The following is a 13,576-nucleotide window of genomic DNA, read 5'->3' as shown; positions in this document are numbered from 1 at the left end:
AGACCGATCAGTAATGTTTAGGACATACAGGAAATACTTTAAGAAATTCTTTCATAAAGAATAGTCCTCAAGTTCACCCACTGAGTTGTGAAGGTTTTTGTTAAAAGTACAGAAAGTCAGGGATCCCTGGGTGGCTCAGCAGTTTAGCACCTGCCTTTGGCCCAGGGCGTGATCCTGGAGTCCTGGGATCAAGTCCCGCATCGGGCTCTTTGGATGGAGCCCACTTCTCCCTCTGCCTGTATCTCTGCCTCCGTGTGTGTGTGTGTGTGTGTGTGTGTGTGTGTGTGTGTGTGTCTCATGAATAAATAAATAAAATATTTTTTTTAAGTACAGAAAGTCTGGAGGCAGGACCTGAGAGTCTGTACCTAAAACAAGCTATTCGCACGTTTCTTATGCACACTGAGTTGAAGAACCATGGCTTCAGATTGAATATCTTTGTAAGCATGGGTTTCAATCAGGGGCCTTTCTCTGTACTGCCTTTTCCTCTCCCACCCTTACCCAGTATCCTTTGTCCTTTATGAACCTTTTACTTACGTTCTTTTCTTAAAATTTTTATTTATTTATTTATTCATGAGAGACACAGAGAGGCAGAGACACAGGCAGAGGGAGAAGCAGCCTCCATGCAGGGATCCCGATGTGGGACTCGATCCCAGGACCCAGGATCACTACCTGAGCTGAAGGCAGATGCTCAACCACTGAGCCACCCAGGTGCCCCTGCTTAGGTTCTTGTTCACCACTCTCATGTGTTAGCAAGGAAAAGAAATAGTCATTTGATATGGAGTTAAGGTTCCGAAACATTCCAAAGTGTTATCTAACTCCATCCTCCAGATCCATGAGAGCCTTTTGTCAGCCGATGTCCTGGATCCTTCTGCTCCTCTATTAACTCTGTGGACTGTCCCGCCTCCCTGGCTCTTAACAATCTCCCAGTCTCCTGCTCTGAGGTTTCTCTTAGATCCTTTAGAACTGAATTCCCTGGGTCTCAGAGCTCTTTTTTTCTCTTAGGGACACAAAGGGTTTCATTGACCTGGTAATGATTAGTCAGCACCGGTTCACCTAGACTCGGGGTTCTAGCAGTGCCTTGTGTGAATGAAGCCACAGCTGGACGCCTCACCATAGGCAGCCTGCCCCTCAGCATCTTTATCCTCCTCCAGACCTCTCCACCACAGGGATATTTTGTTTCCTCGACCCAAGAGAGGGTGACCAAGCATTAGGCATCTCTACATTTTTCCTTATCTTTCACTCTCTCTACTGCCAAAGACTTAATGGGGACTTAGTGGCACTCAAAACTTCTTAATTTAACCAGAGCCTTTTCTCCCATGTGCTGCTTCTGCACATCTGGACCGTGCCTCTCTCTGCCTACCTTCCCACATGTCCTGCTTGATATCCTCGCTCACCCTTGAGGGAACCACGCTGCAAATTCCAGACACCCCAGGGAATCCCTGTAACCAGTAGGCATCACGTGCCATTAAACAGCTAACATCTTGCATAGGGAATTCTCACTTGGGCTTATCATGGGAAAGTGATAAGTGAAAGAGAAAGGGAACTGAAACAGCAAAGAAGGGACCTCTACACTCTATGCGGTCTGCGCTATTATATTTAATTTGTGGTGTTTATGGTATTTCCGGATTCCTTTATTAGATAATAATGCCCTTTGAGTCTCGAATGGTTTAATTCCTCTGATGAAATGCTTTCCGTTTTTCTGGACATAACGTTTATATTGCTCATAATAGAAAGACAGTTCTGACTGTTTGGAGAAGTAGAAAGCCGAAGGAATAAATCAGCTCTAAATCTACCTCCGAGGGCTACACTAGTTTCATCTCAGAATTTTTTTCATGCATAGTCAAATGTATATACAAATACACAGACATACATGAAGGTTTTAGAAAAATAGATTATAGACATTTTTGTAACTTGATTTCTCACTTAGCAACTGACAGGGCGATCTCCATATCCCTAAATATTTGCTGACATCATCACACCGAACAGTGCATAGGATTCATAAGATTCAAACACTGCATTGTATGAATTCATTATTATATGTGTAACCGATTCCCTAGTGTATATTTCAGTTCTTTCTACCTTGTGTCAATCATAAGCAATTCTAGAAGTAACATCTTTCTACCTACATCTTTGTATGATTTTCCAGTTACTTCTTTAGTAAAATTTTTTTATTTATTTAAGCTTATGGGTCATTGTATTTGCACGTTTTAAAGACTAGTAAGTATCACCCTTCAGAAAGAAAATGATCCCTCGGAAAGTTTGGAACAGTTTATTTCCAGCACTTAGGCGCAATTTGGTGATTCTGTTTGACTAAGTCCAGCAGGAGAATTGTATTTGAAATGTCAGGCGAAGTTACCCAACAGCAAAGGGAAATGTCATTCTACTTGGTCGTTTGACACTTCAATCTTTGCAGCACTAGAGACTATATTACATTTATGTTATAGGCAGCATTAATTTTTATGAATTAATTCGTAATTGCTGATGATATGTGAGTAATGCAGCATAATTCTCGATTTACCTGAGGATAGAGCTTTGCTCACACTCCACGTTTCTTCTTTGCTTTCCGGATGATGATTTATTTGGTTAATTTAGCTTCTCATCCTCAAGTGAAATGTGGATTTTATAGCACAGATCATTCATTTGTATATTCTTAAATGGCTTCTACGGATTAACATGTTCTAAATACAGTTGATGGTAAAGCACTCATTCTCCTGCCTAAATTATTCATGTTTGGGGGAGGCTTTCAGGCAAATGTCTGATTTTACTTTTCCACGTGAGTTGTTGTCTCAGTACATTTTACACAAAGGAAACAAAGCGGAAAATGTTGGAACTTGGTGAAAACAAATCCCAGGTGCACACGAATAAAGAAGGGTAGAGGAAAAGGAGAAGCATATGGGAAGAGGAGCAGAAAGGAACAGATGCCAGATGGAAGGAGTCGATGGAAGAGGCTGCCTAGGGTGCAGAAATGGAAAAGTCAAAATGTGGGGAGAGACCTTTCCATTTCTCAAAGCAGGAAGAATTCCAGTACTAGCATGAGTCACTTGAAAACTGAGCGGTTTATATTAGTCACCGGGAGCCATTTTTTTCCTACCAGAAATATTAAGAATCATTGACTGCAACACTGTGGAAAAGCAATCCATTCCAGTGTATGTTTCATGCCAAAAGTCTCAGAATTCTGCATGAGGAAATACACATATGGCTAAACACTGTCTACCCTTGAAATTGCCATCAAAACGCCCCCATTATATATATGGCTCTCAAAAGCAGATAACTAGATTTTTACTGAAGACTGCTAGAGGATAGGTTTGTATATTATGGAAGTAACCAAACCAGTGTACCTTCAGTGGGATTGTTAGAATCATTCATGACCCTTCTAGATACTGTGACCTAGTTTGCTCCTGCTGCTTTTCAGGTCTCACTTGGAAGCCAGTTCTGACCAGTGGAAGCGTCTGCACCTTTCTCTTCAGGAACTTCTGGTATGGCTCCAGCTGAAAGATGATGAGTTAAGCCGGCAGGCACCCATTGGAGGAGACTTTCCAGCGGTGCAGAAGCAGAATGATGTACACAGGGTAGGACGTTTTTAATACTAGTGCCTTGCACAGAGTAAACATCTTTAGTGACTATTATTTTAGTGACTATTTTAAGATGCGTTTTGATTGAAATTAAGCTGATGAGAAAACTTCATTCCGCTAGTCCAAGGGTCAATTATAAATAATCCAAGCCATTGTTATTTTAAATGTCAAAAGCGTCCGCATGAATAATATCCTCTAAAAAGTTGCCCATCTCTTTTAGCAACTTTTAAAGACATTTTATTATGGAAAATATGAAACATCTACCAAATTGGACATAATCCTGTAATAAATAGCCATATACCCATCAAGACTTCAACAATTATAGCTCATGGCCAATCTTACTTCTTCTAGACCTCTAGCAGTCCTCTATTATTTTGAAATAAGTATCAGACATGGATCATTTAATTCATAAACAATTGATAAATTATCTCAAAAGATAAGGATCCACTCTTTCAAAGTGACCACATGACTACTATTATGCTTTTTAAATGTCAGTAATTTTATTCTAACAAATATCTGGGCAATTTTTAAATTTCCACTTTTAACATACATGTCTTAAATATCTTAATGTATTTCTCTTTAAATAAGAGGTTTTTTTAAAAAAAATAAGAGTTGAAACAAGGTTTACACATTGCATTTGGTTAGTTTGTCTCTTAAATACATTTTGTAAAAAACGTTTATTTTGAAATAATTATAGATTCACAGTGAGTGACAAAAATAGTAGTTTCCTTATACAATTTCACCCAGTTTGCTCTAACGGTTACATCTCATGTAACTATAGGACCATAAATATTGCCATTTCAACAGACACTATAAAAATGTGCAGTTACAGCACAACTCAATTCAGACCAATCACATTTCAAGTACTCAATATCCAGATGTGCCTAGTGGCTACCATATCAAGCAGTATAGTTCAACAGATTTGATCATATTCAGGTTTGACTTTTTTGATAAGACTACTTCATTGATGGTAGTGTATTCTTTCATCATCAGAAGGTATATATTGTCTTGTTTTCTCTTTTGAGTGTATGATTTTGGCAGCTATTCATTATCAATGACTAGGAGTTGAAATGTGGTAATTGTCTATTCCTATCATTTCTTCTTCATTAATTAGTCAGACTACTTCTGTGGAAAAAAAGAGGTCATTCATTCATCCACTATTTGGGCATCCAGTGTATAGTTCATATATGATAGGCAGGATTCTTTACCAGCCTTCAGGATAAAAGCTGTTCACTAGCATCCTCCAACAGTGATCAATTCTATCTCTCTCTCTCTCTCTCTCTCTCTCTCTCTCTCTCTCTTGCTCTTTCTTGTATTTCTGTTTTCTCTACTAGGCTCTGAGTGGAGAAGTCAAAGATTTGGTCTTGCTCACCTCCAAGACCCTAGTAGCTAGCAAAGTGTCTGGCATACATTACATACTGATAAGTGTTCTTGAAATGAGAACAAAAGGCACAAGAACAGAAATGAATAGCAAACCAAGTAAATGACTACCAAACAACAAAAGTTTGATAAAATGGTAACACTTTTGTATGTTCAACACTTAAAGAGAGATCTCTGTGGAGACACAGCCAAAGATGACATCTTGAAGAAAAGTCAAGGGTTTATACTAGTCCAGAAAATATAAAAGATTACTCAAAGGGAAGGGAATATGAAGAAAGATCCAGGAGTCTTTGCAAAAAAATTGCCAAGGAAACTGACAGTTTCTTTTTTAGCCACTCCCCTTCATAAAATTCAGAACATTAAATTAGCTTTGTGGTAGGGTGGAATATAATAGTGACATTTTTTAAATGTTCTTACTTTCAATAAATAGTCAAAACACTCTGGTGTATGTGTAGAAGAGCACCCATTGAGACAGAAGGGCATTTTAAATAGAAAGCATTATATGATATAAAGAAATGAGACAGAATTTCTACAAAAGGTGTAATTTTAGTCTAATTCTAGAAACCAAAGATGAATCATTGAACAAGTGCACTGGAAGTCAGGAGAGACTGCAGTTACATTCCTCCAAAAGTTAGATTGTGATTGCTAATTTGTCCATCAGCTGTAAGATGAGAAATTGGGTCCAAATAATTGCCACAGTCCCTGTTAGCCAGTATCTTGTTATAAATACTCCCTCAGTATCCCTGGTTATTGGAATGGTTACTTGCTAACAGTAGTAAAATGGTAGTACTTATTCTCAGTCCTTTTATGCAGGGATCTCATGACTAGAAACATGCTTTTGGGAGATGTTAATGCCAGAGTTGTGGGTAACATGTCCCAGATTGAAATTAATTAAGCCCTGCTTAACTAGTGTGCTTATTCAGATGCCCATCTCTTACGCTTCTTTGACTTATCAGGACTTCCAGCCCATTGGTAACTTTGGGTTCTAGATGTTAATTCCATTACTCCTCTATCTTCACTTCCTCTATCTTCACCTCCCTCCAAATCCAACTTAGATTCAATCATAAAACATTTTAGTAGCTCTTTCCCAAGACCCTAAGATCTTTTGCTTTTTTACCTTTTTGTGGCTACAATCTGCAAAACCCCAAAGCTTGGAAAATCTAACTAAATACTTTCTCCTGTCCAAACAACAACAGAGCAGACCAGTGTAGTCATTTTTTCAGGATGACAGGCCAAGCCTTTCTTTGACACGGCCAATATGTCACTGGGTCATTTGGCCTCCAAAATAGTTCTTGATTCTGTCTATTGCAGTCATCACCATAGTTACAGAAGACAATTTCTCCTAACCTTTCTGGATCTAATCTTGCTACCCTACAGTGCAGTCTTTACGTTTCAGCCAGAGTGATTTATGTAAAAACAGACATTGAATTATGTCAGTCCTTATCTTAGCACTCTTTAGTGGCTTCTCAATGCCATGGAGGAAAGACAATATCCTCAGCAAGGGCCCCAACCTTCTCTTTTCTTACTCCTCTTCCTTTTGCCCTCTGGATACTAATACACTGCCTTCTTTTGGTTTCTGCAGTTCCCTGTGTTCTTCATAGGTGGTGCTTGGAACACACTGGTCTTCTGTCTGAAGCCCCCTCTACCTACTCCCACCCCTTCATAATTTCCTGGTTAACATCTAATTATCCTATATATCTTGGCTCAGACATCGAGCAAGCTTTTCCCCATTGCCCACATTTGAGCAGATCTTCCTCTACATGCTCTCATATACTGTCTACTTTTCCTTCTGCAACTTAACATTCTTCGTCATCACATCTATGTGTAATTGTTTGATTCTTATCAATCACCTTCACTTAAACCGTGTGCTCCAAGAAGCCTTCTTTAAGGGAGAGGATTGTCATTTTTATACTGAGCACTTTGTAAAGTGCCTGGTACAGGTAGACACTAAATAGATAAACAAAGGAATTGGGGCACCTGGGTGGCTCAGTGGTTGACCATCTGCCTTTGGCTCAGATTGTGATCCTTGGGTATTGAGACTGGGTCCCACATGAGGCTCCCCACAGGGAACCTGCTTCTCCCTCTGCCTATGTCTTTGCCTCACTCTCTGTGTCTCTCATGAATAAATAAATAAAATCTTTAAAAAAAAAAAGAAAGAAAGGAACTAAGGAAGAAAGGGAAGAAGGGAAGGAGGAAGGCAAAAAAAAAAATCAATCAGTGATCTAATCTTAACCTTACTCATTCTCCTCTGGTTTACTAAGACCAAGAGAAGGGAAAGAAAGATGAAAGAGGGATGGTCCTTCCTAACTGCAGGATTTTTTGTTTATTTGCATCCATCAACTCAGCATCTATTCATACTGTGTAGAGCTGCTTTGATGCCCAGTTTTTACTTGCGGTTTGACCCAATGTTTTCACAAGCTTCTTTTTGTATCCCTAAGAAAAATTCTTGTCACAAAACACTTCCTCCCTCGAAGAACATCATCGCTCCAAAGTGTTGATGAGAGAACAGTTTAGCACCCTGTTTCCTCAGAGTTTTGTCACATTTATGCAGTAGCCCTTTTATAGTTGCAATGGAATGCCTGTCTAGTTAGTAATGTTCTTGCTGCCTATTGGCAAAAAGAACAAAGGAAAATCCTTGAAACCGGGTCTCTTTATCTGATCTTCTGAACTTGGGAAGAGAGAAAGGAAATATAATCAGCACAAAATTCTGTCAAGATCTAGTCTTTGACAGATTTTGTATTTGTAGACTTGTTTTACATTGCCACCTTTCTGAGATTATAAATTGTCTCGCTCTTTATGGGTTTCTTGATTCAAATACTGTTGACATAGAATGTTTAGTATCAAGATGGGTCACTTGTTATCATAAACTTGTCCTCCATGGATTTGATGTGTCACTTTTTTTTCAAATCCCCTGCTTACTATCTCTTGTAAATTATTAATACCCCTGGTTGTTGCTTTTTATGATAATTCAAATCTCATTAGAATGTCACAAATTGAAACTATAGGAAAGTATTTTTCACTTTTCTATAAGCCAGGATGTTTATAAAAGAGGTAATTTATATTTTCCTTGTATATCATTGCAGATTAATGATAACATTTTATAGCAAAATATCATGGGTCTTACACTCTTAAAGCAAAAATATATCGTCATTCTCAATCACTTTGATGGAGGGGTATATGGTTTTCTCATAGGTAAAATTCCAAAACAGGCCACACAGATAGTTAGGGACTGCAAGCTCACTCCCCAAAGCAATTTTCATGCCCATGGGAGTGGGTCTGTGTTCCCCAAACCAACTGGGCAGCATAACAACTGCTACTGGAATGGCTCTCAAGCCTAATTAATAAAATAATGCTCCATATGCAATGAAGTGTTATAAATAATTAAAGCTCAAATATGCCTTAGCAAATATAAACTGACCAATTTTTATATCTTTTGAATACATTATCCTGGCTTTTACGGTTCCTCATTACTTGCCTCACTAGACTGACTCGTTTTCAATTAGTGTGTATTATTCTGGTCCAGATATATTTTTAAAACTGACTTCCTTTGTTTTACTTGAGCAGTCACTAAAGTGATATTTATTACTTGTCTACTTCTGTGATTAACCTAGAGAGAGTTTTAAAGGAGCAAATCATAGTGGGAAATTTTTAAGGAGAACTGCAATAAACCATGAGCTTATTTAACTCCCTTCATCCTACCCCAAATCCAAATGGAGATTAGGTCTTGATTAGAAGAACACTGTAGGTAATGACTTTTTGTTTGCATTTGTACTAATGAAATTGTTTGTCATTAGGCTTTCATCTTTCAGTTTAAATATCTCTGTAATTCCTTCTCTGGAGACCCTTAAGGACACCTTCAAAGCTTCCTGAGATTTTCTGGTTAAGATTTAGATGGAAGTAATCAATACATACATTATTAAAACAGTGGACAGAAAGCCATTATTGCATGGATGCTGCTGACAAATGAAAAGGCTTGAATAAAGTAGTTTACTTCTTCATTTGTCAGGTCGTATATTATGCATGTTCGATTTCTTCAGAAGTCACCACAAAGTGAGAGAGAGGTTCAGAAATTCAATAAAATTATCCTGGAATCACATTGTTGATTATACATTTATTTAAGCTAATTCTGTTATCAATGCTGGCCTGCTTCCTTTGGGTACATTTTAGTATGTGTGTCAGCTTGATGAGTTCCCAGTGCTTTCTTTCCACATAAATAGAATATGTCTTTAGGTGCCATTTGTGAACGTTAAAATTCAAGTCAGATCTGTGTTAAAAAAAAATGCATTGTTCCTAAGCACCTCTGAAAAGCAACAAAAAGAGGTTGTGATAGGGTAATTCATTCTAACATTCAATGACCTGGCCTCTTAGAGTTTCTAAACAAGTTTGGTTCACCTGCAAATTCACTGTTACTTATATCTACTCCACGCTCTCTGCTTCGCTGTGTTGTTAGAGGAAATAGACAAATAGACATTTTTTTTTGCTCAACAAAGCCAAAAGTTTATTCTTTAAAAAGGTTAAGAAAATCGACAAACTCATGGCAAGACTGATAAAGGAAAAAAAAAACAGAAAATAAAATTTGACAATATCAGGTGGAGATGAGGAGAATATGGCTGCAGAGCTTACAGATGCTAAGATAATAAAACATCTCAAAAGTAACTTTTCACTAATAAACTTCACAATTTAAATAAAAAGTGCAAATTTCCTAAAAACAAAATATTTGGCTAAGTTGAGAAAAAAAATAGAAATCTGAATGTTACTTTGGAAATAGACATCTTTTTGATCTATCCTTCATCCCTAAATGGAGTAAGCTACTTTTGTATAAGTTTCATATATTATGCAGTCATATTTAGGATTGCTGAATGGAAAAGATTTTTAAATTATTTTTAGAACTACATTTCTAGACATTTGAGAGAGTCTTCTGAAAACTAGCTATATCATCAAAACTTGAGAATGGAGCCATCTAGGATTTTCCATTTTCCTTTAATGAGTATAATAAAATAAAATGTGAATAATTTACAAATTAACTTCCCTATCAAAGTCCTCTTTCTAACCTATTTCTAATCAAAATACTTTGCTCTCTTGAAAAATATTCTTAAAACAATATTCATATAGGACTTTGCCTTTACAGGACCCTTTTACACAGTCATTTAATTTCTTTTTTTTATTTTTATTTTTTAAATATTTTATTTCTTTATTCATTAGAGACAGAGAGAGAGGCAGAGATATAGGGAGAGGGAGAAGCAGGCCCCCTGTGGGGAGCACGATGCGAGACTTGATCCCAGGACCCCGGGATCACAACCTGAGCCGAAGGTAGACATTCAACCACTGAGCCACCCAGGTGCCCAACAGTCATTTAATTTCAAATGAACCCCTCTGATCATTTTCTGTGTTCTTCCTATTCCCTAAAAATTATTTTAGGAAAAACTGTACCATAATTCAGACTCCTAGAATATAGGATTCTCTCAGTGATTATTTATTGAGGGCCAGGGCTGAAGATACAGGAGTGAACAAAACGAGACTCTGCCCCCATGGACCTTCAGATTTTACTGAGTGAAATATCAAGTAAACGAATAAATTAACACATAAACTCCTATCAATTCAGTACTATAAAGAGAAAATAAACAAAACAGGAATAGAGAAAGAATGAGGGATAATGGCTTATCTGAGGAGGTTATATTTATACAAGCAAAGTTCTGAGTGAGTGAGCCAAGCAAAGACCTTGAGTGAAGAGTATTTTAGGCAGAAGGAGCAGCAAATGCAAAAGATGTAAGAACAGGTTTGCTGTGCTCAAGGAATAAGGAGATGGGCTAATGATACATTGTAGCAAGTGGCAAAGGCCAGATAATAATTGATGTTGTCTGCTACAGTTTGGAGTAGATTTTATTTTGTGCATAAAGATACACCACTGGGGAACTATAAACAGGGATGATGTGATCTGGTTTCCTGTGTCCTAAAGTTGTCTCTGGTTGCTCTATGGAGAATTGACAGTAGGAGGAGCAAAACTGAGACCAGGGAGAAAGTTAGGGGGGTGCTAAAGTCATTTAGGAAGGAGACAATGATGACTTGGCCTAGGGTGGAAATGATAGACATTGTGAAAAATTATTTGACCCAAGATATATTTTGAAAGTAGAGCTGACAGAACTTGATAGATGGGATGTGGAATGTAAGAGAAAGTGAAGAGTCCAGGATGACTCTGAAGTCTCTGATTTGAACAAATGGGGAAATGATGATACCATTTATGGCAATGGGAAAGACTTTGAAATGATCATGGGTGAGGGTGTGTATGTGTAGCAAAACAAGGGTTCCATTTTTGGATTATATTGATAGAGACAAATGGCATGATTCAGAAATTATTCACCACTCACACTCAACAGTCTCAGATTTTGGCTGAGCCTCTTGAGAATGGATATAAATTAATTTGTCACAAGGTCTCCTAATAATCCATTCATCTGTACAGTTGCTTCAGAAGGAATTTCCAAAATTTAGGGTTTAGGTTCAATGACCTAAGACCTAATTCTCTAAGTGACCATGGGAACAGATTGAGTTTTCACCAGAGATTTCTCAAAGTCAGCTCAAAACTTAACAACATTATCGTCAGTAGGAAGTGACTTCCCCAGTAGTTGTTGGAAGCAGCCCAGGCCTAGGATTGAGAGTCAAACAGCTGTTCAAGATGCTGCATGGGCACTAAACTATTCCTCCATAGTATCACAGATCTGCAAGCAGGCTGGACTCTGTTCTAGCCCATGCCCTTGATCTCAGCAACACCGCTTTTAGCTTAAAAGACTTCCAAAAAATAAATCTCAACAAGGAGTTGGTTAACTTCATTTTCCCCCCTAAACACTCAAAAAACTTTCCTTTCATTGAATACAATTAGATTTTTTAAAATAATTTCAGGCTTGAAATATGTCCATTTATTTTTCAACTTTGCTTGAAATTGATTCGGTCTCATTTATGAATTGCTGTTGTTGATGTTGTTGACTATCTGAAACAATAACTAGATATATCTGATGCTGTGATCCCTTGTCTTCACTTTAAGTGGACTGGAAACAAAATGGGACTTTTTTTCTATCTTGTTTAAAGATGACAGTGTAGTCAAACTCTTAGAAGTACAGTGGAAGAGTGATTATGAGAGGCTAGAGAGAGGATGAAATGGAAACTTGCCATTCAATATAAAGTTTCAGTTGTGCAGGAGGAGTAAATTCTAGAGACCCACTGTACAGCCTAGGGCCTGGAGGAACGTACTGTATTATGCACTGAAAACTCTCAAGAAGGTGGAGCTCACATTACGTGCTGTTACTACAATAAAAAAAAATCAAGATGACTTGATCTTTTCTTTATATCCCATATGCTCCACATTTGCATAACTTCTCTAATACCAGCTATTTCAAATGAATATTAAGAGAATCCTTTGTCTTTTTGTTTTGTTGTTGTTGTTCTGTTCTTTCGAATTTCCTTCTTCCATGAATCCCTGTGAATTTGCCTTAGACTCTTAGAGACAAATTCCTGCGACTCCAGTTAACCATGTTTTGGGATCTTGCCCTCTTCCAATGTTCAAGCTCACTGGGCATTGATGGTCCCTAAATCAGCATTCAGCAAATAAAGTATTAGTGATGTGTTTGAGATTCAGTAAATACAGTGGCTCTTTAAGTGAGGAACGTCATTATGGTGACAGAATGTATTCAACTTTCTTATGAGAAGTAAAAACAATATATGAGGCAGGTAGAAAAAGTAGAAATAATATGGAAACTAGCATGATAATATAGGATGACAAAGCTAAAACACTGATCAATTTGTAGATATAACTATGTTAACATCCTTGTCATGTGCCACTCAGGAACCATTTGAGTGGATGGCACCATTGGGATTCCCTTAAATTTTAGGGTCTCTAGTGTCCTCTTATCCCTTAGCTAATGCTTCAGACCAGAGGAAAAGCCTGAAAGCAGTTCAAACTATGGAACTTCTGAATGTGTGCACATGAACATCTCCTCCAGGAAAGAAATCACTAGGATTAAGAAGGCAGAGCTAATAAGGCCTCCTCTTGAGGAAAATCCACTCAAGTTACTCAAAGGTTACACTCAGCTTTGGATCTGGCACATAAAAATAGGCCCAGAAGAAGAGCTCTCAATTTTTCCCCATTGACAGCATTTAATTTTTTCCTCTAATAATTCATGAGCCCAGGCTTTCACCCTCAAGCATGTTCTGCATCTAAATCAAACTGGCCTCCATATAACACATTCTGGTTTTCTAAGTGGGTGTTCTCTTATATGTTCAACAATATTTATTATCCACTATGTACCAAGCTGTGGCTAGAATTTTTATCATTAGTAATGGTGCCTAGAAGAGCCAATCACAAACCACTACCATGTAACAGGCCTATGTCCAATTAATGACCAAAATGACCTAACCATGTTAATTATAGAATATTCAAACTGGGGCGCCTGGGTGGCACAGTCGATTAAGCATCCATCTCTTGGTTTTGGCTCAGGTTGTGATCTCAGGGTTGCGATCTCAAGGTTGTGAAATCGAGCCCCACGAGGGGCTGGGCATCCAGTGAGGAGTCTGCTTAAGATTCTCCCTCTGCCCCTCCCCTCTCTCACATAAATAAATCATTTTTTAAAGATTTT

At 37.9% G+C, this 13,576-nt stretch overlaps 1 protein-coding gene across 16 annotated transcripts in view; it reads left to right on the top strand.

Moving 5' to 3' along the window:
- Positions 1-13,576, top strand: part of DMD (dystrophin) — a 2,170,621-nt gene that overhangs the window by 1,804,322 nt on the left and 352,723 nt on the right. For all 16 annotated transcript variants that reach the window (XM_025439443.3, XM_025439430.3, XM_025439477.3 and 13 more), the window contains one exon: positions 3,413-3,569. In XM_025439443.3, the coding sequence (XP_025295228.1) occupies positions 3,413-3,569 (157 nt within the window). The remainder of the gene's footprint in view (positions 1-3,412; positions 3,570-13,576) is intronic.

The sequence above is a fragment of the Canis lupus genome, chromosome X (assembly GCF_003254725.2).
Source record: "Canis lupus dingo isolate Sandy chromosome X, ASM325472v2, whole genome shotgun sequence".
Classification (NCBI taxonomy): Eukaryota; Metazoa; Chordata; class Mammalia; order Carnivora; family Canidae; genus Canis; species Canis lupus.
Note: the sequence above shows the minus strand (reverse complement) of the source record. Positions and strands in the feature narration are given on the sequence as shown.